Below are 25,437 nucleotides of genomic sequence, written 5' to 3' on the forward strand. Positions count from 1 at the left end.
TGAGATTCGTCAGACATGATTTTCCTTTCACAAATCCATGCTGACTTTGTCCAATGATTTCACCGCTTTCCAACTGTGCTGTTATCACATCTTTGATAACTGACTCCAGCAGTTTCCCCACCACCGATATAAGGCTAACCGGTCAATAATTCCCCGGTTTCTCTCTCCCTCCTTTTTTTAAAAGCGGCACAAACGAAATCACTGCCAATGGTTTGCCAAAAAATGGAAACACAAGAGAATGCAGATGCTGGAATCTGGAGCAACATATGTAAAACTCAGCAGGTCAGGTGGCAAATCCGACACGTCGGCTGTCCAATTTCCTTCCTCATTGCTGCCTCACCAGCTGAATCACCTCCGGAGCTTTGTCCGCGGCTCCGTGATTTGCAGCGCGGTTGCACTGACGAGTCAGGCGCCTGGTGGTGGCGCTGCCCCGGGCGGCCGGACCGCCTCGTTGCCCAACTTGGCTCCACCGCCGGCAAGTGTTCTGCGCATGCCCGGCGTTGGCTGCAGTGGCAGGCGGCGGCGAGGGTGTGGGAGCGGAGTCGGTGAAGTGGGAGCTCGGTCGTCGACATGGTGCTCGATCTCGACCTGTTCCGCAAGGACAAGGGGGGAGACCCCGACAAAATTCGGCAGAACCAAGTGAAGCGCTTCAAAGACGTGTCGCTGGTGGATAAGCTGGTGGAGGTGGACACGGAGTGGAGGAAATGTGGGTGTTGGATCGGTGGTGGGTGAGGGTGAGCGATGGGGAGCCGGGTGAGGTCGGTCACTGGGTGGGCGGCAAAGGCTCCTCCGGGGTCGTCTTTGTGAATGAAACTGCTGCGCATGCGTTCTACTCTTACCCGTCCCTGTCGGGTTTTAAATGCAAGAGGTGTGGATAGTTACTGTGATTTCTGCCGCTTGTTTCAAAGGTGAAACGCCAACAGCGTAACAAATTAGTGACTACCTGGGGTGGTGAGGGGGTTGCTGTCTCATTCCTCAAGAGCCAAGTGTTGGTGGTTTTGGAAGTCGGAACCATTCTGAGCAGCAACACACAACGCTGGATTAATGCAGTGTCTGTGGAAGGAAATGGACAGTCAACGTTTCAGGTCGAGAGCTTTCATCAGGACTGATAAAGAATCTTGACGTGAAACCTTGACTGTCAATTTCCTTCAATAGATGCTGCCCGAGTTGCTGAGTTTCTCCAGTGTTTGCTCCAAATTCCAACTTATTTGCAGTCTTTTGTCTCCAAAATTCTCAGCAGGGTGGGCAGCTGTTGTGGAGAGGAAAACACTTAACGTTTCAGGTCATTGACTTTTCATCAGGGCCTCAATTTAGAGTGCTAACTTTGTTTCTCTTTCTACAGATGTTTTCTGCTCTTTGTAATTCAGGGTGGAGATGCAAGATGTTGGAATCTAGAGCAAAAAAAAACTCTTAAGTGCTGGACAAACTCAGTGGATTGAGTTCCATCTGTAGAGTGTGCGGGGGTGGGGGGTGGGAGAAGGGTTTTGACCTGAAACATCAACTATATCTTTCCCCTTACAGATGCTGATTGACTTGCAAATGCATTCTGTGGCTGGATAACCTTGATGCAGTAACCGTGTAGTTCCACAGGGTGTCTGCAGTTGACTTGCAGAATCTGATGCAATCCTGTGCAAGCCAATGTTTTAGTTTTGTTTGTGGGCTGACTTTGTTTTTTTTTATCTTATTTTTTGAAGTGATTTATATGCTTGCTTAAGTTGCAGTGGTCCTTTTCTAAGGAGCAATTCATGTACTTCAGTTTTTACATGACTTCCTGTGGCTGAATGTCGGAAAAAATTAAGATTCACTGCTTGTAAAAATTGGATGGTATACTGAGAATATCTGGGTTTGACTGTAGTTCAAACTTTATTTATTTATTGAGATACAGCATGGAATAGGCTCCTGGAGCCACACCACCAACCAACCCACCTATTTAATCCTAGCCTAATCAGTCACAATTTACAATGACTAATTAGCCTACTAACCTGTGTGTCTTTGGACTGTGGGAGGAAACTGGAGCACCTGGAGGAAACCCAACCAGTCACAGGGAGAACATATAAACTCCTTACAGCGGCAGGAAATGAACCTGTGTTGCTAGTACTGTGAAGTGATGTGCTAACCAACTACACTACCATGCCACTCAAACTGAAGAGCTGAAAGTTTCTACTTATTTATATGAAGCTCCTTTTTAAGATTTGCTTTTTCCCCTCTTGCCTGAAACTTGTGCTCTCTGGCTTTTGACTGTACTACCCTGGGGAAACGAGTGCGACCATCCACCAAATCTATGCCTCTCTCAATTTTTTAAACCTCAGTAGGAGTATCACCCTTTCGTATTCTAAAAGGGTGGTGAAAGTAAATCCAAAAATAACTTCCAGAAGGAAATGAATGTATAATGAATTCCAGTTAATTGGAGCATCGGTTAATCAGGGCAGCCACTTACTTGGGACAATTCTTAACAAAAACAAATTGAGAAAACAACCTGGATTCCCTTCGTTTATTTGGGACACTATGCTGCTTAATTGGGATAGGAGGTGGTCAGTCACGTGCCGAAATCTACAATTGCACGCTTGATCCATCAGCAAAATAAACTGCAAGAAGAAAGGGAGATGAGGTAGAAGGAAACAACAGGAATTCTGCAGATGCGGGAAATTCAAGCAACATACATCAAAGTTGCTGGTGAACGCAGCAGGCCAAGCAGCATCTGTAGGAAAAGGTGCAGTCGACGTTTCAGGCCGAGACCCTTCGTGAGGTAGAAGGAGATGAGTTATTAACTTCAAACTTTCTGCATAATCACTCAAAGAGTTGAATTGCATGTGCATGTAACGAGAGCTGTATAACTCAGCTCCCACCTTAGACCACGAACTTATCAATCACCCCTGCTGTGGACCACTTTCTGGAGGTCCAAGATGCCAACTTCTACAAAGAAGGGATCTATATGCTCCATGACAGCTGGACTAAGTGTGTAAATGTAGGAGGGGACTATATTTTCTAAAATTGACTCCTTCTACCTTAGGCCACAAAATTATCAATCACCCCTGGTATGTCAGAAACTGATAACAAGAAATTGTTGGTTATTGGAGAAAGCATTAAATCTCGATGCTTTAAGGGGCTAAGAATAGATAGTTTGCCAATCGAATACTTTTCTAATAAGAATGCATGGATGACTTATAAAGTTTTTAAGAAATGGCTAATGAGTTAGGATATTGAGCTACAGTGGAAATCAAGCAAAATTCTTCTCGTCTATTGTGCATTGCACCCTAATTAGAATATTTGAGAAACATGTAGCTGGAGTTTCTGCCTGTCAGTGCAACATCTTCTATGCAACCAGTGGATATGGAAATCATAAAACATTTAAAGGTGTTAAATCACAAAGCTGGTGCACCACATTCTCAAAGCAATTGAAGAAAATCTACTGACATCTTCAACAGCCAAGGAAGTGATTGCAGGAGTTAACCTTATGTAGGCAGTACAGCTTGTCAGTGATAGTTGGCAAGAAGTAAGTAGGAAAACAATTCAGAAATGTTTTGCTCACTACAGTTTCAAGCACTCAGGTTTGGAGATGTCAGAAAATGCCAGGAATGAAAATGAGGTGATTTCACGTACTTCAGGTTACAAATGGTATTGACAATCACCTTGAATGTTACAATGAAAATGAAGATTTGGGGGATGAAATTATTGAAAGCATTGTTTCAAAACACCAAGGTGAGGAATATGAAGATGAGAAAAGTGATGAGGATGACTCAACTGAACCTGAGCTGTGACAGTGCAAGATGCCAGGAGATTTATTGTTGTACTTCATGCAGAAAGGCAATGAAGCCAGTGCATTGTCTGCACTGATTTTATTCATTTTCAGTCAGTCAGAAGTACATGCCTGCGCACACTCGATGAATTCTGCTGTTAATAACTATTGTGAACTAATACAGTCTTAAAGTACTTTAGCCACATGGGAACTGTTCTAGTTTATTCTGTATTTTTAAAAAATATATAACATTACTTGATTAAACGATAGTCTTTCTTTTTTTATAATACCTTTTAAATTATTTTCATCAAACTTCGGACAATTGTGGCAGCTGCTTCATTGGGCCAAAACGTCCTGATGTCTCCCAGTTAACCAGAATTCACTGTACACCCTATCCTCGTTATATGCAGGGGATACGTTCCTCGAAGTTGACGCATAATGTGAATAATTATTTAAATGCAGAAAATGGGGATGCGTTCCAGAGGGCTTCGTAAATATGTTTTATCTGTAATTTATCCACATTTTCATACAACACAAAAGCAGTACCACAAGACAACATTTGTATTATATTTCATCAATTTAAGGTAATATTCAATGTAATAAATCATAGACAGTTAACATCCTAGGGTGTAGAGTACTCCAACAGTGGCAGGTGAGTTCGCTTCGGGAGATGAGTGGTTGTTGTGGTGTCGGGCAGCTTTACATGGATAAGGTGGATGGTTGTGGTCATCAGGATCATATCAAGCACAATGAGGGGTGAAGGAAGACTCACAGCACTCTTAGAACTGCCGTCTTTTTCAACATAAATTTGCTTGTAAGGAAGAAGGGTTGACAGTAGGGAACGACTGAAATGCTGACTCCATTCTAAACTTGGGTCCATGTCCATCGCCATTTTTGCCAGGTGTTCCAACTTCTACCATTCCCTCACCGTTGGTAAACTCCCGGGATTTTTTAAATCGTCTGTTGCTTGCAGCATCTGAGAAATAGTTAACCGTTTTTAAAAAAAATAAGTACGCCTTGAATGTGGCTCACACCTTGGTCAAGTGGTTGAATCAGCGATGTTGTGTTAGGTGGCAGGAAACGCACTGTTATGTTAGGATGAATGCTGTCCAAATGTTTAGGGTGGGCTGGTGCATTGTCAAGCAACAAAAGAACTTTAAAGGCAAGATTCTGTTCCCGGCAGTAGTGTTCCAGAGCTGTGTTACCTTCAGCTGATGTAGGTAAAACCAACAAAAGTTTAAGAGCGCAAGATCGCGCATCCACACCTTGCCAAAACGAATGTGAGACTGGCGGGAGTGAGATTGTGAGGCGCGCGCACCTGACTTGTATTGGCAGGAAAGCAGTGCTCCTCGCATAACTGAGTTTTGGACGCATATAAGGAGACATTGGTAGAAGTAGGTTCCTCGCGTAAATGTGAATCCGCATTGTCTGAAGATGCATATAACGAGGATAGGGCGTATATATTTGAAATTTTTTCAAGGCAACAGCAGTATATCAAGAGATTGGTTTCCCTTGTGCAGAACAGGTTCCATTGTGATGGACCAATTTGCTTTTTATTTGGTGGCAAGTTTATCTTGTTTTGATCCTTTAATAGATTTATCCCTCATGCAATGTGGTTTTTGTGTAGATATAACATCATATCTTTGTTTAGTGGCTTTCAGTTAATTTATAAATATGTTTTCAAAGGGCTTTGGATAAGATCCATGTGGTTGCATTTGGTAGGGACTTTCTGCGTGGTTGCATTTGGTAGGGACTTTCTGCGTGGTTGCATTTGGTAGGGACTTTCTGCGTGGTTGCATTTGGTAGGATATTTCCATGTGGTTGCATCTGGTAGGGAATTTTAAAGTTTTTCTTTGTAAAGATAATGAAATACCCTTAATTTTAATTTGGAACTGGCTCTCTGATTGTTTAATTTCAAACTGGTAAACCAATTATTTATAACATGGAAAAATTACAAATGAGTTATACTTCCAAAAAAAAAGGAATTTTATTTGCCGAATGGAAGTTTGAAATGTGACTTGACATGCACCAAAAAAAATTAAATCCCATGTTAACAGACTGATTTGTTAATGGAAGACATATACTTCACTTTATACTGCTTTTTGCTCCACAAAGCTTGTTCTTATTGCTTTTCAGATAAAATGTTCAACTGTCATATTTTATGCTTCCACCTTTTATTTTAACCAGGTCGGTTCCAAGCAGACAACTTAAACAAATTGAAAAACCTTTGCAGCAAAACAATTGGTGAAAAAATGAAGGTAAGTTCAACCTGTTGATAAAATTATCAGAAATGGTTGCTCTTGTAATTTAACTGTATAAATGTCTTACTCAATTGATGAAAAGGTGCAAAAGGGGAAGTTCTTTTGTTTGTTCATTATGGCTGAAGTAGTTAAGAATGGCAACTAGATTGTACAGAACAAATTCCCACAAACAACAATAATAATTTTAGCTATATTGGCTGAGGAATAGATAATTGCAGGGACAGAAGATTTGTTTTATTCTCACCCTGAAAGACAAGGCAGACCTCAGTTTCATTTCTTAGTACTTGCACTGATGTGACGCTCCCTTTGTACTGCGTTGGAACTGTCAGCCTAGATTGTGTGCTTAAATCTCTAGACTTGAGCTTCAACCCACGACCTTCTGACTCCGAGGCAAGAGTGCTACCACAGAGCCAGGGCCGATACTCATCAAATAATTAATTTGACTTCACAGATATCGTGGATCTTGATTTCCTAAAAAAGCCTTTGGTAAATTATCGCATAAATGTCTATAAGATACTGTCCTGTGGAATTAGCGATCAAATTTGAAGGTAGATTCCAAATTGGCTGCATTAATAGAGGCAACGTGTGGTTATTAATGGTAGCAGTTTTGTGTGGGGTCCAGTCACTAGTGGTGTCATTTGTTTTGATATTTGTAGCTTTGCATGCTTTTGCATTCAATGAATGATAGTTGCTGAAATCGTGTATTGGCAAGTAAAACATTGGCTGATTTTGTGAAATATACTGTAATTTGAATAATTGAAGTAAAAATGCTTGCACCTAACCCACCAGACAATTGATTTAAAAAAAATTCAAAAATCAAGTGTTAAGTAGATTTGTGGTAAATTATTTAAATATGAATTGAAATTAGCGTTTACAGATCTGATTTTCCACAGAAAAAGGAGCCTGTTGGTGAAAGTGATACCCTTCCACAAAATACACAGAATCTGGATGAATTGAATGCTGAAACTTTAAGTGTAAGTCATACTGATTCAGTGATTGTCTTTCTTTATGCAGTCTGTTATAACAGTACACTTGTTTCATAGGAACGTTCTTATTAGTCCACTATTCAATATACCTTGGGTAATATTCTATAGGGGATTTCATCATTCACGTGATTACAACACACACATGATTCACCCAAGTGCTTGTGATTAGAGTTTGCTTCCTTTAATGGCTAAGTTTTCTCCTTTGGGGTCTTGGCATTGATTTCTATTATTTGCTGGTTTGCTTCTTGCAAATATTTTATTCATGTATTTTTCTTTTTATTTGTGGGGTCACCATTTATTGCCAATTCCTAATAATCCATGTGAAAGTGGTGGTGAGCAATTACCTTGAATCGCTGTAGTACTTATGGTGAAAGTATTCCCATAATGGTATTGGGTCAGGAGTCCCAAGATTTGGACACGGTCATGATGTGTAACTTGTACGGGAACTTGCAGTTGGCAGTTTATATGTATGCCTATTGCCCTCAACCTTGGTGTTAGAGATCACAGTTTTAGAAGAGGCTTTTGGAATTATCCAGGTAAGCAACTGCAGTCATTTTTCTAGATGGCATGTATTGCAGCCATTGTGCTGCTGGTGAGGAAAATTAATATTTAGGGCAGTGAATAGGGTTACCAGGCAAATAATCTGCTCTTTTCTGGGTGCTATGTTTTTGGAACTGCATTTATCTTGACAAATGGAGAGTACATGTACTTGAGACACATTCCTTAAAACTGATGAAAGGACATAAGGGTGTCAAGACACGAGTCGTTGGTCATAGCATACCCAGTCTCCTTCTCCCCCCCCCCCCCACTTTCCTTACTACAGTATTGACATGTTGACATCTGATTGTGTCTCTAATCAAAGGCAACCTTAGGATGTTGATGCGGGGAAACTCAATGATTGTTATCCCATTGTATGTCAAGATTAGGTTGTTAGCAGGCTATTACCAACTTTTGTGGTAATCAATTACTAAAGGCAAATCGATTATCAGTCAGGTTGGGAACAGTATGGAGAAGATTCAGACTTGTCTTTCTCTACTGTGTCATTACATTTTAATTTTCTTGTGCTCAGTTACATTACTGTCTTCTACAATTTTCTTTGTGAACGTGAATGGGGAAAATAGAGGAAATCTAGGGGGTGGTGGGGAACAATCATACTCCAGTTGTATGCCTTGTAACTGATAGAAGGACTTTATGGTAATATGAAGCCAATTTGTTGAAATATTAAAGGTAATTTGTAATTGGGAAAATATTTTAGAAAGTTAAATACTGAGATCTGTTCCAGATTAGAAAAAAATTAAAAATGGAAGTTGAAAAAAGGAGAGGAAATTGGGCAAAATTGACAAGGTCTAAAGTTGTTGATCCAGAACTGGCTTGCCCACAGAAGGCAAAGAGTGGTTGTAGACGGGTCATATTCTGCATGGAGGTCGGTCACCAGCGGAGGGGATCTGTTCTGGGACCCTTACTCTTCGTGATTTTTATAAATGACCTGGATGAGGAAGTGGAGGGATGGGTTAGTAAATTTGCTGATGACACAAAGGCTAAAGATGTTATGGATAGTGTAGAGGGCTGTCAGAGGTTACAGCGGGACATTGATAGGATGCAAAACTAGGCTGAGAAGTGGCAGATGGAGTTCAACCCAGATAAGTGTGAAGTGGTTCATTTTGGTAGGTCAAATATGATGGCAGAATATATTATTAATGGTAAGACTCTTGGCAGTGTGGCGGATCAGAGGGATCTTGGGGTCCGAGTCCCTAGGCTGCTCAAAGCAGCTGCGCAGGTTGACTGTGGTTAAGAAGGCGTACGGTGTATTGGCCTTCATCAATCGTGGAATTGAATTTAGGAGCCGAGAGGTAATGTTGCAGCTATATAGGACCCTGGTCAGACCTCACTTGGATTACTGTACTCAGTTCTGGTTGCCTCACCACAGGAAGGATGTGGAAGCCATAGACAGGGTGCAGAGGAGATTTACAAGGATGTGGCCTGGATTGGGGAGCATGCCTTATGAGAATAGGTTGAGTGAACTCGGCCTTTTCTCCTTGGAGTGACGGAGGATGAGAGGTGACTTGATAGAGGTGTATAAGATGATGGGAGGCATTGATTGTCTGGATAGTCAGAGGCTTTTTCCCAGGGCTGAAATGGTTGCCACAAGAGGACACAGGTTTAAGGTGCTGGGAAGTAGGTACAGAGGAGATGTCAGGGGTAAGTTTTTTACTCAGAGAGTGGTGAGTGCGTGGAATGGGCTGCCGGCAGCTGTGGTGGAGGCGGATATGATAGGGTCTTTTAAGAGACTTTTGGATAGGTACATGGAGCTTAGAAAAATAGAGGGCTATGGGTAAGCCTAGTAATTTCTAAGGTAGGGACATGTTCAGCATAACTTTGTGGGCCGAAGGGCCTGTATTGTGCTGTAGGTTTTCTATGTTCCTATGTTTCTGATGTGGAGTCTGTGTACTGGTTTTGGTTCATCAGGTCGATGTCAGGTCCTTGGAGAGCAATCCAATTGATCCGTTCCTTATTTCCTGGTGCTCCTGCACCCCTGCATCTTGTTTTCTCTCCCATTTTTTATGTAGATTCTTTTTGCCAATAACCTACACTGCAGAGTAATTTTATAGTAGACAAGCCTTTGGGATATTGGAGGAAACCAGAGCAGTGGTAAAGGAGAGAATCGGCCAACTTCGGAGTCAGAACTGAACACGGGTCCCTGAAGCTGTGAGGTAGCAGTACTAACTACCACCCAACATAATTGCAGCTAAGATTACAGTGGACTTTGCTACAATGATGCAAGAGGCTAAAAATAAGTACATTTTAGAGAGAAATTGTGGGATGATGAGCGAAGGGATGTCAAGATCACACTTATGTGTTGAGCAGAGTATTTGTTTACCCCATTTAAACCAGATTGTTTGACGAACCATGAAAACAGTGTGTCAGAAGGGGGAAGGTAACTATAGACTGCTGTCCCAAATGGGAAATGTACAGGTGAAGTTTAGGTTCAGGAAGTATGATGAAGTTTATTCATTTATTATCAACCTTATTTTTTTTTAAATGACATGCTGTTGTTGGAGCAACCATCGTGTTTGAGTCCCACCAATTTATATATAATCTCCTAAGCCAAGCATATTAATCTCGGCACATGTGGGAAAAACACAATAGACTTGATGTATGTAAGCAATTTCACTCCATTAATGGAAAATAATTAACTAAAGGTTGATAGAAAATTATTGAACAAGTCTGTGAGGTTAGCATTAGTTATCTGAAAAGCCATTTGAAAAAAAACTTTAATTTTGAGGGGTCTTTGACTTTACACATTGGTGCTCTCTCATTCTACAGATGCAGCCAGGCCTGTTGAGTATTTCCTGCATTTTCCGTGTCTGTCTGAAATGTCAATTGCCTTTCAGAACCAACCTTTTCCTGTGTAACACACATGCTGCTATTTCATTTTAGTGTAATTAATTCTGTTTTTTTAATAAGTATATGTTGCAGAATATAATCATATGTCATAATCAGAATATGAAATGATTTATTTCTGTAATATTCAAAAGAAATGACCAAACTCCATCACTGGATTTGTATTTCTCTTGCAGTCAGGTTATTTTGATGAGATGAGAAATTATAACCCGATTAACAAAATGAATCTATGGAGTTTTTTTTACTTAGTTGTAAATAATTTTGCCATTTTTTCCCAACTCTTGAATTTAGGCATTTATAGTCTGACGAAAAGCATTTTTGTAGCTACTAGACTCATCCCATCCCATTGTTGTCCAAAAATGGTTCACTGGTCAAAGCATTCCGTTCTCCCATATTCTGTAGAGCAGATAAAGTAGAGATGTGAATTATTGTGTTAGTAAATTTTATCTTTCACTAATCCAGTTTGCGTGCATAGCCACTTGGCTGAACATTTTCAAACAAGAGTTATGCATATTTGGAAGTAAATTTGTAATAGTATTGAAAATAATGTAACAATAATCTGCCTCTTATTTTGGAATGGTATAAAGTGAAATATTGTATCTTACATAGGATAATCTTAATTTTCAGGGTTTAAATGTAACACAGATCAAGAAAATACGGGTCCTTATCGATGACGCCATAGGAAAATGTGACACCGAACGTCTGAAACTAGAAGTACAAAGATTAGACAGTCTGAGAGAAATTGGTAATATCTTGCATCCCTCTGTACCCATCAGCAATGATGAGGTAAGGACATAGATTACATTGCTAAATTATTTGATTTGTATGTATTTTATAGTTAACACTGAGCACACTGAAATTCAGTATCAAATATGAAAGTCGACATTATTCTTAATATTGTATTTAAAATTAAGATCTAATTCAGTAATACAAAAGCCTTGCTCCAGATGATTTTAAGGTATTATTTTATGCAAAATACAAGCTTTGCTATTTTAAAGGCTATGGCAAGGGAGATTAATGTACTAAATGAAAGATCTTCTACGAGTTAATGGAAGAAATTGGACTGCTTTCTGTATTGCAAGATAACATTGGCCGTTGTGGATATTATTCCAAAGTATTGATTTGGCTGAAAATGTGAGAGAATGGAAATTGGCTGAAAGTCACTAGTTAGACCCAGCTTCTCTTTATATGAATGTGAATAAGCTACTGATGTTTGGAGCACAGAGAATGACAAGTCTTTCAAAAGATCTCTGATCTAAGTTGTTCTTAAAGTGGTTTCTTGGGTTGCTAGAGTGCTTATTTTAGATATTATAAGAGTATAGAAGAGCAATTGGAAGTAATCCAAAGCAATTTAGTTTTTGAAAGGGATATGTTGGTCAGTCTGTGACTTCTGAAGAAATTGTAGAATTTTATACAGCTCGGACAAATGCTACTCAAAGAGCTATTAATGTAAATAAGGCTTTTGATTGCATTGTGGACTGGAAGCTATGAAATTATGGAGCCAAATGTTTTCTTTCAACTTGGCTTGCCTAGATGTAAATTGACACTGAACTACTTTGTGGTGAAAGATCTCTCTCTCTCTCTCCCCATCATTGTTAAGGTTCCATGGAAGAGATAGCAGAATCTTATGTTCTAAGTACCTAAGTATTTCTAGAAAATTTCAAACACCTTGAAATTATCTTAATACCCAGAGAGTTGAATGCAGATCTACTTGTCAAATGGAACAATGTGCATTCGGAGCAGTTTGATGTGATAATTGAAACCACAAAGATCCGTTGTTTAGCTTATGTAAAATATAACCAGGTATCCAAACATTGTTCATCAGCGTTATTCTTGAAAAAATTTTTCGGAAAGACCCGCAAATAGGATCCACCCAGACACCGGTCTCTAGAACTGAGGCAGTGGAAAAAGGCATGTTTATTTCTCTTATTTTGGTCAAGAGAAATTAGGTATAAAAGACATTTTCTTTCCTGTTTGCTGATATTAAAAACTGAGGACATGAAACCAAATGGTTTCCTCAAGAACACATTCAAGATGAGGAGCCAGCTGTAGAAGAAGGTAAAATCATATCATAAACATTGTTCTTTTCAGTGACTAGTCCCAATGCTGAACTGAGTCTCATAGGCATTAAGAACTCCAAGATGAAATGTTTCTCTAATAGAAGTTACAAACCAAGTATATTTGTTGTTGTTTGAAGCCCCAAAAATGCTCCAGGACACTTGGTAATGAACCATATCTGAAATAGCAACAGTGGGGGCTGTTGGTTAACTTCAGGGTGCAGGGAGACATTGTTGTCAGTTCCATTTATGCATATTGGATGAATGTATATCAGTTGGTACGCTTGATAGTGGCAGCAAATAGCATACAGGGCTCATTTAACATGACTTGCACAAAGTTTAACTGTTTTGCAATGTGAAGATTAAGACCTTCAGACACAGGAACAGAATCAGGCCATTGTTAGTTAAGGGGCACAACCCTGCCTTTACCACCAGAGAAATGAGGGCATGTATTTCCTTAAGGGTGGGTGATTTCTTTGACTTTTCATTGTTATTGATTACTTCCACCTGTTCTATTTCCCCCCTCCCCCACCCCAAAATACCTGCCTGCCATGGTCCAACTCCCACCCAATGCTCAATGATTTCTCCTGCACACAACTGTTTCAGCAACCCTGCCCCTCCCTACCCACCCCCCAAACCACATGTATCTTCCCAGTATGATAAACTCCCATCCTCTATGACCTCTGCAGAAACTGAAGATTACAAAGACTGTGGTCTGTTCTGCTCTGCCTTGGGCCTTCAACATGGGAGAATATTGGAAGCCTTTGGGCTGGCCAATGGTAGGAGATGTCATGTGAACCAAATGTTGTTTTCCCTGAAGTAACACACAAAACACTGGGGGAACTCAGCAGGCCAAGCAGCATCTATGGAGGGAAATGAACAGCAATGGGGTAGGAGCATGAGCTGTAAGGTGATGGGTGCATCCAGATGAGAGGGGTAAGATGGGTAGATGAGGCAGGAAGTGAGGATGATTTGAGAAGCTGCTAAGTGAAAGTTGGAAAAGGCAAAGGGCTGAAGAATAGGGAATCTGATGGGAGAGGACAGTGGAAGATGGAATAAAGGGAAGGAGGTGGGGAATCAGAGGAGGAAGGAATGGGTGATGGGCAGGTTGTGAGGGCAGGGGAGCAGAAAGAGAAGGGGTGACACAGCCAGAGGATAAGCCAAAGGGAGGAAAGGGGGCAGAGGGATAAGCAAAGGGAGGTGATGTTCTGATGATGGATTGTAGGCCAAAATGTTGAGTGTTTGTAGTAATATGGATTTCTCCCCACAAAGTTCCATACAGTCATCCTAGTCCCAATGTGTGTTCTGGCTACAGCCAAGAAAACAGGAAGTGTTCCTAGCATAAATTTTCATTCTTGGCCAGGGTAAGTATTATTGTCAATTTATGTAACTTATGGGCCTACACAGAAAGAATACTTTGCTCTGAAGAACTTTGTAGTTTTTTTTGTTGAAAACTTACAAATATACTTAAGGGTTACTATGCATTGTAAGATAAACAGCTGACTCCATTGTGGCTAGGTATATTGCGTGTGAAGTTTGTCCCTCAGTAAAAATTTTGTAATATTGATATTTTCACAACTTTGTTTTGTATCTCCCAGCTCTCAGAAATTCTTAAAACTCCTTTGTTTCCAATTCCGTTCCTTTTGCAGTTTGATTATATGAAATCAAAACATTACAGAACGGTAGTTGGAATATATGGAGTAGGAAATTAGTCCTCTCACTGGTGTTAAAGGCATGTACGGTCAGTGGTCACTTTATTAGATACCTCCTGTACCTAATAAATTGTCCACTGAATTGACATTCCTGGTCTTCTGTTGCTATAGCCCATTCACTTCAAGGTTCAGTGTGTTGTGCATTCAGAGATGTTCTTCTGCGCATTGATTTTGTAACGTGTATTTGAGTTACTCACCTTCCTGGCAGCATGACCCAGACGGCAATTCACCTGTCACCTCTCAAGATTTTTATGCCCTCAGAACCGTTTTTTTCCTTCATTTTTGCACCATTCTCTGTAAACTTGCAGACTGCCATATGTGAAAATCCCAGGAGCTCAGCAGTTTTTAAGATACTCAAACCACCTCACCTGCACCAACAATCATTCCATGATCAACGTGGAATGTACAGGTATAAAGTGGCCACAGAGTGTATGTAGTGGTGTCTGCATTTATATGCTATTCTGAATTATGGTTACACTTTTATGGAACAATTTTAAAAGGGCTATACAAACAGCAGCCAATTTTATTAGAATATGCAGCTGCTTTGAACCAAAGTTGATTTATTGCCCCAGAAATTTGAATGATTTCTGTAAGAAACCGGTTATCTGAGGTATCATTATAACCATGGGTGTTTTTTTCCAATTTTGGTGTTTACTTGTATCTCATTCTAATAAAGTAGCTTTCTTTTGGATAGAGAGAAAATGCCACAAGTCACCTTGCTTCACAACTTTTGTCTAGCTTTATTTGTAACGTGCTGATAGATTGCATCTGATTTCAGAATATTTTAGCAATTTAAAAGCTTTCTTTTTCTCCTTTACAGGATGCAGACAATAAAGTGGAACGAACATGGGGAGATTGTACTTCCACAAAGAAGTATTCCCATGTCGACTTAGTGGTAATGGTTGATGGTTTTGAAGCAGAGAAAGCTGCTGTAGTAGCAGGCAGCCGAGGGTATTTCTTGAAGGTGAGATTATAGTATGTTAAATTACCTATATCTTGGTAATATTAAACCAGCAACATTTAAGTTCAGTTTTGTATAAATAGCTAAAGCCTGCCAATCACCTCTTGCTAATTTTCATCATGTTTTCCTTTCCTTGGGGAACTTATTTCTTTGAGATCCCTGTGCAGATTCATCTCTGAGTAAAGGCTAAATGTGTAATCTTACACAGTGTTTATTATTTAATCATATCAGGTACAACTGCAATGGTTTGTGTGTCATTTTCTGGTGGTGGCTGAAGTAGTTTGAGCATTTTGTTAACTCAGTTTCTCAAGTTATTAGTAACCTTGTGATATGTTTACCATGGTGTCTTGACTATAGGAAGGGAGTCCCATTTCAAGAGGTGGAATAGACAAGTACTGTCCAATTTCTCCAAAGTCAAGGTGATTGAACTGACTGAGAGCCCCAAGGATTAGGAACATTTTCATTTTCAGTTGGTTTCTGTTGATTTCACTCAAGATGCAAGTAGAGAGCGATAAAGGTTCTGTACTTTTGTAGACTAAATAAAATGAAGAATGCTGCTTATCACTGACACCTTGGGTCTAGGTTTTCAAAGCAATCCCATCAATATACAGTGGAACAGAATTATGAGTCTTCTGCCAGGGTCAGTCTGGAATTTTTTTGCATTCAGACATGATCAGGACCAATAAAAGCCTCCCTTAAATGGTCCTTTCAATTTTTATTGATTAAAATGATTGTAATAAATCACAATACTATTTTTCTTATATTGAATGGATATATTAGTCCACTAACTTTTTTTGTTGTGTACCCATACTTGTATTAAACAGCACCATTTTGCCAAGTATATTTTCAAAAATTGTATTTGACTAATAATTTGCATCAATGATTTTAAAATGTACTGATTAAGCTTATTAATATTTTAAATATTGCATGGTTAGGTTCAAAGCTGTTGTAACAATATAAATTGCAAAGTGTACTTAAACGTTTAAAAATGAGAGGGGGAAATTATTTTGTCTTATTAACTCAGTTTAGTATTTTACCTTCATTTTGAATTTTTTTGTGCATTCATGGAATGTGGGCTCTGTTGACATTATCAGCATTTATACACCTTTGCTAATAGCCCCATTAGGAGAGGTTGGTGAGTTGCTGCCTTAAATCAAAATTCAAAGTAAATCTATTATCAAAGTACACCATATACAACCCTGAGATTAATTTTCTCGTGGACATTCACAGTAAATCTAAGAAGCACAATAGAAGCATAGCAAGGTGGACAAACAACCAATGTGCAAAGACAGCAAGTACAAAAAGAAATAATAAATAAGTAAGCAAAAAATATTGAAATAATGAGATGAATAGTCCTTGAAAGTGAAACAACTCAGTGTTGGGTTGAGTAAATGCTCAAGAGCCTCATGGTTGTGGGATAATAACAGTTTCTGAACCTGGTGGTGTGGGTCCTGAGGCTCCTGTACCGCCTTCCTGATGATATTAGCAAGAAGAGAGCATGGCTTAGATGGTGCCGGTCCGTGATGATGGATGATGCTTTCTTGCAACAGTGCTTCGTGTAGATGTGCTCAACAGTGGGGAGGGCTTTACCAGTGATGGACTGGGCTTACCCACTACATTTTGTAGGCTTTTCTGTTAAAGAACATCACCACCTTTGGTTTGGCCAATTATAGTGGTGTCATAAGCAAACATAAATATGCCATTTGAACTGTGCTTACCCTTTCAGTCATAAGTATAAAGCAAGTCTAACTAAGCACACATCCTTGTGGTGCACCTGTGCTGATGGAGATTGTGGAGGAAACGTTGTGCCAATCCACACTGACTGTCTACAAGTGAGGAAATTGAGGATCTAGTTGTACAAGCAGGTATTGAGGCCTTGATTAGTTTAAGAGGATAATAGTTTTAAATGTTGAGCTGTCATCAATGCAGAGCATCTTGAGGTATGCATCTTCACTGTGCAGATGCTTTAGGGTCTTGTCATGGAGATATTGGGATTATGTAGGAACTTCAGGGGTTTGGATCTAGTGTCTGTGAGGAAAAAACAATGATACATTTCTGGATCAGAATAGAGAATAATTTTGGAGACAAACCTACTACCCTTATCCTTGTTTGGTGTAGAAGTTGAGTGTTGTGTAATGGCAACCACAGTGGAAGGAGAGCTGGAAAGAGTGAATGCTTATTGGATTTGGTTGCTAATCAAGTAAGCTGTTTTGACTTGAATAGTGAGAAGCCTCTTTAATATTGCTTGAGTGGCACTCCATCCAGGAAATGGAAAATACTCTATTGTGCTCCTGCCTGTGGAGTTTTGGTTATGAGTTCCATATCTTGTTGACAGTGAAGTAGTAGTGACATGTCTGTAAGATTGGATAATGTATTACTCATTTCTGGCAGAATAGCAATCTATCATATTGTTATTTTGGGAGGTGCTGATAAAGAAACCATCTTGAGTTGTTGTAATGAATCGTATCTAAGACATGCTCTGCAGTGGTGGTATGCTCATAAAAGAAGTGAATGTCTAAGCTTATGGGCAGGGTGCTAATCATAAGACTTGTACTGTTGCCCTTGCCATGTAGTATATTACTTGACTATCTTTGCAAAAGGGAAACCCTTCGTAGTTTTTTTTACTTACCCAGCTGGAACATCAGAAGGAAAAATGAGATCTGATATGTCGTGCAGTTTTGAGTGTATAGTTAAGTCTGTAATTGCAAAGTTTATAATACTAATTGAAAGACCTAAAGAAAGTCAAAGAACGATATATGCCATGTGTTCATTGTGTTTTGTAGGGTCCTTTGGTATTTCTTGAACAAGCTCTGATCCAGCATGCTCTGCGGGGTCTAAGCAGCCAAGGCTATACTCCACTTTATACACCATTCTTTATGAGAAAAGAAGTAATGCAAGAAGTAGCACAGCTGAGTCAATTTGATGAAGAATTGTACAAGGTACTGAACACAATGCTTTTTGTGGTTACAAAGCAGAAAGGGAATAATCCCCACTAATGTGATACTAGAAATTTAAGTTGTCCCTTTTGAGTGAATCGTATTGCACATTTACCATCACTTATGAAACCATAAACATTATTGTATTGAGTCAAAGACAGTCATGTTTTCTTATCTTTGTACCATCTTAAAAGTAATAACAACCTCATTATTGACTTGATGTCAACTGGACAAAGCATTAGAAGTCAGTGTGGAAAGTAGCAAAAACAACAATGACAGTTAATTTTTTTTATTTTTACCTTTACTATCTACTGATTATATCTAGTGTCTTGTCTTTCTTTATCAGCACTTAATGCTAGTTTAAAACTTGTGCAATAAAATCATGAGTATAAGAGGGTGAATGGTCCGTTTTTCCCTGGAAGGTAAAGATTTAAAAGGAAGAATGGTTTGTGTAGGGAACGAGCTGCCAGGTGAAATGTTAGATGCAGGAGCAATTACAATATTGAAAAGATATTTGGACAGACACATGAATGGGAACAGTTTAGAGCAGGGGTTCCCAACTTTTTTTAATGCCAAAGACCCCTACCGTTAACCGAAAGCTCTGTGGAACCCCTGGTTTAGAGGGATTGGGGTCAAATGTGGGCAAATGGGACTAGCTTACATTGACAGCTTGGCGGGCATAGTAGAATTAGACTGAAGGGTCTATTTCCTTGCCATATAACTCTATAACTTGAATTGGTATTTGCAATGTTTTCTTTAGGTAATTGGAAAAGGCAGTGAAAAGTCAGATGACAGTTCCATTGATGAGAAATACTTGATTGCTACTTCCGAGCAGCCAATTGCAGCTTTTCACAGAGATGAATGGTTGAAGCCTGAGGATCTTCCTATTAAGTATGCTGGATTTTCTACATGCTTCCGCCAGGAGGTTGGTTCACATGGCCGTGACACCAGGGGCATCTTCCGTGTTCACCAGTTCGAGAAGGTAATTCAAAATGCTGGGAAATGTAATTCTAATTCATAAAACAGCTCAATAAATTATTTACAAGAGACTCTGCAGTTTCTGGAAACCCAGAGTAACGTAACATCTCTCTCACTCACTCACTCTCTGCTGGAAGAACTCAGTGGGTTAGATAGCATCTATGGAAAGGAATAAAGAGCTTGTGTTTCAGGCCAACACCCTTCGTGAGGACTGGTAAGGAGGAGAGAAGAAACTAAAATAAGGTGGGGGAGGGGAAGGAGTACAAGTTAGAAGGTGGTAGGTGAAGCCAGGTGGGTGGGAAGGTAGGTGGATGGTGGAGGGAGGGTGAAATAAGAGGCTGGGAGATGATATGTGGAAAAGGTTAACGGCTGAAGAAGGAATCTGAAAGGAGAGTGGAGCATGGGTGAATGGGAAGAAGGAGGTGATAGGCAGATGAAGAGAAGAGAAAGGGGTAGGAGGGGAGCCAGAATGTGGAATGGAAAAAGGGAAGGTTAAATTACTTGGCATGGTGCAACACTCCCTTGCGGATCCATGGATAACCCAAATTATTATCACCCATTCCAGCATTGTGGCATTCTTCACATTCTACTTCTGGGGGATGGGGTGGAAATCCCATCAATGGTATCTTCCCCATTAAATTCTCTTCATAGTACATTAATTACATAGGTGACCTGTTTAAAAGAAGGATTGCTACTGGTGATGGCCCTCAGCAAATTACATTTTCATGCCAGTCGTTACATCCACTTCAATCCATTTGGTCAATGTGCAGCACTTCAAAGAATACCCAATATACCTCAATAAGGCCCACTGCCTCAAGAAAGAATTGATTAAAGGAGCAAAGTCATATTTGGGTGACTGCAAACAATATCCATTGCATGAAAAAATGTAAGCGATACCAAAGCATCTGATACCCATTGCTGTATTCGCAGAAGTAATAAATGTAAATGTACAATATCATCTGATAGTGATAATTTTATTTCAGAACATCAGTTCAATAGATTGTTGATAATTTAAGACAGTTCAATATATTTTGTCTTTATAGGTTGAACAATTCGTTTTTGCTTCCCCTCATGATAATAAGTCATGGGATATGTTTGACGAAATGATTGAAACTGCTGAAGAGTTCTACCGGTCTCTAGGAATTCCATACCGCATTGTAAATATTGTATCAGGTACTTGATAAATCATATAGCTTCTTTAGATCCTGCTAAATGATTGAACATTTAAAAGTGCTGTTTGCTATCTATGAGATTTTAAAAACTAAAATGTATTTCCAGTTTGATTATACTTGGTGGTAAATTTGAGCTAAGAAAGAAGCAGAAGACCCATAAGACATATGTTTTAAAAATTATATTTCAATAAACCTAATTTATTTTTATAAGGAACCTGTTTTAGATTTTAGAAGCCAATGGTCACTAGATAGGTGTTTGGAGCATTTGGAAGGTTGCAGAAAAGCAACGTGTGATATGGTTGACAAGTTTTCTACTTACAGGTTTAGTTACCAGCCTTAAGTCACAAGATATTATTTGTGTTCTGTCAAGCATTGTACATCCAAGAATAAAGGAACATAGCATGCTCTTGTTTTGATTGTGTTGCCTTTTAGCTGATTAAAATAGTAAAGTTTCGTGGAGATGAGGAAACTCTCTAAAACTACTTTACCATAAGACATAGGAGCAGAATTAGGCTATTCAGCCCGTCGAGACTGCTCTGCTATTCAATCATGGCTAGTTTATTATCCCTCTCAACCCCCTTCTTCTGCCTTCTCCCCGTAATGTTTGACGCCCTGACTAATAATGAACCTATCATCCTCCATTTTGAATATGCCCAATGACCAACCTCCACAGGTGTCTGTGGCAACAAATTCCACAGAGTCGCTACTCTCTGGCTAAAGAAATTCCTCCTCATCTGTTCTAAATGGACATCCCTCTCTTCTGAGGCTGCGCCCTCTGGTCCTAGACTCCTTACTATAGGAAACATCCTCTCCCTCTATATAGGCCTTTCAATATTCAATGGGATCACCCCCCTCATCCTTCTAATCTCCAGCAAGTAAGGGCCTAGAGCTGTCAAACACTCCTCATGCGTTAACTCTTTCTTTCCCAGAGTCATTCTTGTGAAGTTCCTCTGGACCCTCTCCTATGCCAGCACATCTTTCATAAGGCGCCCCAAGTACTAACACAACTCTCAATTTCTCACACTCCATACTTGTACCATATAAATGCTGGAAAGATCCAGGGGCATCAGGTAAGTCACTCATTAGAGATGCCTCTGAATTGCTTGTCATTTGTGTGGAGTTTCTGGCCTGTGGTGACATCAGGATATTTAAGCTGAACATTTGTGAGGGATGGATAAATGCAGATTGCAAAGTGGCTGTATACCTGCTGGTCTCATAGATTTCCTGTTTGCAGTTGAAGTCATTCTCTTTTAATTGACAAATTGATATTGCAGTTAGAAATGGATGTGAAATTAAATTTGCTTTCTTTGCTCTGTTAGGTGCACTGAATCATGCTGCAAGTAAAAAGTTGGATTTGGAAGCTTGGTTTCCTGGCTCTTCTGCCTTCCGGGAATTGGTATCATGTTCAAACTGTACAGATTACCAAGCACGGAGATTACGAATCAGATATGGACAAACCAAAAAAATGATGGATAAAGTATGTATGATGATATGTTGAATTACACTGCCTTCAAAAGGTGAAAATGTGTATCTGTTTGATAAAACAAATAGTTGTCATGATGCCTGAATATGAAATATTTATGTGATTGTCCATTCCTTTATGTGTATTAGTTGGGAACATAAAACTGGGTAAATTTTCACAAATTAGTGCTTGGGCTAAACTCACATCGGTAAGGATCTTGCTATTTACCTCGGCATGTGGGTTGTGGCTGTTTTTCTTTACCGAATTTGTATGGTATTTTATTTGGATTTTGGATGGCTAGAAAGGACATTGTCTTCATAAGAATAAGAAAGGAAGAATTTACATTGATATAGTGCCTGCTTGCACTTTTTGAAATATGCTAAAATGCTTGATATTCAACAATCTCTTTAATAGTTCTTTTATGTGCATAGCGATCTGCAAAACATGGGAAAGCTAATGCAAAGCTTCAGAGTGTTAGCTCACACCTCAAAACTGGCAACTTGAAACAATATTGAATTGTAAAACGCTCTTACAACTGAACTTAACACTTTGGATTTTGAGCTTTATGTTAATGCTTTGGGATACTTTTTCTGCAATACACGTAATTTTCCAATGAAAACTGAAATCTAATGGTCTCGCATGTGACTGTATACATTTGGAAGTAAGACACGGGTTTATCAAGGCTCAAGCTGCAGCTAATATTAATTTCACTTGTAAACTCAAATATATATGAGAGAGATAATGTCTTTCCACTATATATTTCAAATCAATATTAACCCATGCAGGAAATGATATTTTTAAAAACAAAAGCTAACAGTGCTGTGCAGAAGTCTTAAGGCATCCTAGCTATATCTATGTGCCTAAGACTTTTGCACAGTACTGTAAATGTTAACCAGCAATTATTTGCCCACATTTGTCTAACTAAAATAATACTGGTATAGTATTTGGGTATCAGGTTTGCCTGAAGAGGGTGCTAGTGTGCCATTCAGTTGTGGAACTGCTTCACAACAAAACATTTTTGCTGACCCTCACAATTCTAAAAGATACAACACTTTTCCAAGCGTGGAGACATAAAACCTGTTGTCAATCTGATTTAGATTACCTCAGAATCAAGAACTTACCAATTGATTTGGTGTAGTCGAGCACCCAAAAGCTTTATGTATATTTACTCATTCAGCTATTGGAATAAATTAACGTAATATTTTGAGAGCAAATAGAAGTCACCTAAGTAGAAATGTGAATCTATCTCAAGTAGGCTGTGAGTGAATTTTGGTGGAAGCTTTTAACTTGTGTAGAACAGATTGACTTTGAGTAAATGGGATGCTTGATATATCCAACAACATTAAGCTATACATGTGCAATGGAAACTTATATTGTGGATTTAAAACATTTTTTAAACTAAAAATGACTCGCATTTAATTATGTGCTAAACTACATGGATACTGAAGGTTCCAGTATGACAATGTGGTAATTTTGCTTGAAGTGGTAATGATCCAGAAATCACTTTGTTCTCTGGTCTAAAAAGAAGACGTAGCCAGGGTTTTCATTCAAAATGATCTCTTTCCAGTGCTTCCCAGCTGCTGGCTTCACATTACCATGATCCATATATGATGCCTGCTGTGATTGAATGCCGTCTCCCTGCCTAGTCTCAATATTGAGGCTTAGTTATTTGCTAATGAACCTTTTCCTTAGTCAATTTATCTTCAGAACAGGAGTAATAATGATGAAACATTGCAGCATGAAGAGAGGAAAACATTAAGGAGATTTTTATTTTGTTTTGAGGATGTAAATTAATGTAGGATAAATGTATTTTTTGTTTGTAGGCTGAATTTGTGCACATGTTAAATGCCACAATGTGTGCAACAACTCGTGTCATCTGTGCTATCCTCGAAAATTATCAAACTGAAGAGGGTGTGGTGATACCTGAAAGTCTAAGACCGTACATGCCTCCAGGTAAGTGGAAGAAATTATGTGTACAGTATGACTTTGTTTCATTCATTTGGGGATGAGATCGAGCAAGCCACATACTCTCCTGATCTAGTTAAATTCCACGCTGAAAATCTAGGATTTAAAGCTTTGATTTTTCTATTCAGGAGAAGATCTGCCCAAGTTCTACCCTCTTCATTATATTTAAAGTGTTGCATTAATAGTACATGTTAACTATTTGCAAGATGTGGGAACAAGATAAACTAATAAAAGATTATGATAATTTTAAACACTTCTGGGGAAAATTAATGTGGGAACAATCTTTTTGAAGTATAGGTGAGAAACTCTCTGGTTTAACCTTAATTGAGGGAAAATTTGGGACCTTGAGAGTTGGCTGGATTCCAAGTTGGAGTGGAGCAAAATCAGCCTGTGATCTACCTTTCAAATTAATGTTTGTTTTAAGATAAAACAAAATTACAATTCAGCTGTTGATCTTGAAGGATGAGTCTTGATGAAGGGTTTTGGCCTGAAATGTCGACTGTTTACTATTTTCTATAGAAGCTGTCTGACCTGCTGCGTTCCTCTAGCATTTTGTGTGTGATGCCTTGGATTTCCAGCATCTGCAGATTTTCTCATGTTTGTTAGTCTTGATGTGCTCTTGTCTACATATAACTTAGAGCTCATTGCAACTGACAGTTGAATTACAAACAACTAAAATGACAATTATTACTGAAATATTTTCATATTAAGTCAGAAAATGAAGCACATCATTTTTAACTTGCAAAAGTACATATACCCTTTCTTTTTAATAGGTTTGAATGAAATTATCAAGTTTGTTAAACAAGCACCTATTGACCAGGAACCATCTAAAAAACAGAAAAAGCAGCAAGAAGGAAACAAGAAGAAACCTGTTTTATCTGATACTAGTTTGGAAAATAAAGTCCAGAACATGTCTGTCAGCAATTAGTGAATCCTTTCAATTAAATGATTAACTTGTAATCAGTGTACTTGTTGTCCAGATTAATTACAGGTGGATGACTTGTAAATGAGCTCCATGTTGAGTAAAATGAGAAGAGCATCACCTTCGTGGTAGTAATAATGTGCAGCTCTTGGGCTGGTCATTTAAGTGGAACAAGTTTTATGGAGAATTTGCTGCCAATCTATGCTTAGAATATGAAATTTTATCTCCTGAATGATTTGCAATAATAAACAGCTTAAACAAGCATGCTTCTAATGTAAGCCTGTTTTTTTCATGTATAGTTCATTATGAAATTGCAACACATCTTCTTGCCTAATACAACAGATTGAATTCAATAGAGCTTAAGTTATTATGCTGTACAAATTGCTTTGTGCTTTATAGATGGCTTGGTATATGTCACATGCCATGGTACTGAGCCATACAAACTGACAAGTTGTCAGCTTTCATCCCTGGATTTAGTCATTAGTTGCCTTAGGGCATTTGTGGGCAATGTGCTATTTGGCTTCAGTGACTCCAGACTAAGGGGGGAAATTATTAAAACATGTGTCCATGATTTCTAACAAATATGTCTGTTGAGTTTTAAATAAAAGCAAAAAAAAACCAAAATCAGATGTGTTTGTTACTCCCAACTTGCATGCCCTTTCTCAGTATCTGTACTTGCTAAAGAAGAACAATTTAGGCAGGGCTTATGTGCTGTGATCTAGAGGAGTCATTGGCTACAACAGAAGCGACAACTGGAAACAAATAACTTTCAGATTTATTAAAGTATGGAAGAATTTTATTTCAACATAAATGTATTAATGTTTTCTGAAAATGGCCGAAATTCTCTGACTTTAGATTTCATGGGAAACAGCTGATGTAAATCTGTC

The 25,437-nt window shown here is 38.9% G+C and overlaps 1 protein-coding gene across 1 annotated transcript; it reads left to right on the forward strand.

The window, feature by feature from the left end:
- The first annotated feature begins 487 nt into the window (after positions 1–487).
- sars1 (seryl-tRNA synthetase 1) lies at positions 488–25,437 on the forward strand. The gene is made up of 11 exons (XM_063066463.1): positions 488–706; positions 5,924–5,994; positions 6,891–6,971; positions 11,013–11,171; positions 14,975–15,118; positions 17,899–18,054; positions 18,812–19,033; positions 20,073–20,202; positions 21,521–21,678; positions 23,487–23,616; positions 24,402–25,437. The coding sequence occupies exons 1-11, from the start codon at positions 571–573 to the stop codon at positions 24,554–24,556; spliced, it is 1,542 nt and encodes a 513-aa protein (XP_062922533.1). The 5' UTR covers positions 488–570; the 3' UTR covers positions 24,557–25,437.

Source organism: Mobula hypostoma, chromosome 13, assembly GCF_963921235.1.
Source record: "Mobula hypostoma chromosome 13, sMobHyp1.1, whole genome shotgun sequence".
Classification (NCBI taxonomy): domain Eukaryota; kingdom Metazoa; phylum Chordata; class Chondrichthyes; order Myliobatiformes; family Myliobatidae; genus Mobula; species Mobula hypostoma.

Excerpts from the sequence above, each read along its gene's own strand:
- sars1 (XM_063066463.1), top strand. The coding sequence starts at position 571 with ATGGTGCTCGATCTCGACCTGTTCCGCAAGGACAAGGGGGGAGACCCC. Across the intron at positions 5,995-6,890 it reads CAATTGGTGAAAAAATGAAG|AAAAAGGAGCCTGTTGGTGA; the intron begins GTAAGTTCAACC and ends GATTTTCCACAG. Across the intron at positions 21,679-23,486 it reads CCAAAAAAATGATGGATAAA|GCTGAATTTGTGCACATGTT; the intron begins GTATGTATGATG and ends TTTTGTTTGTAG.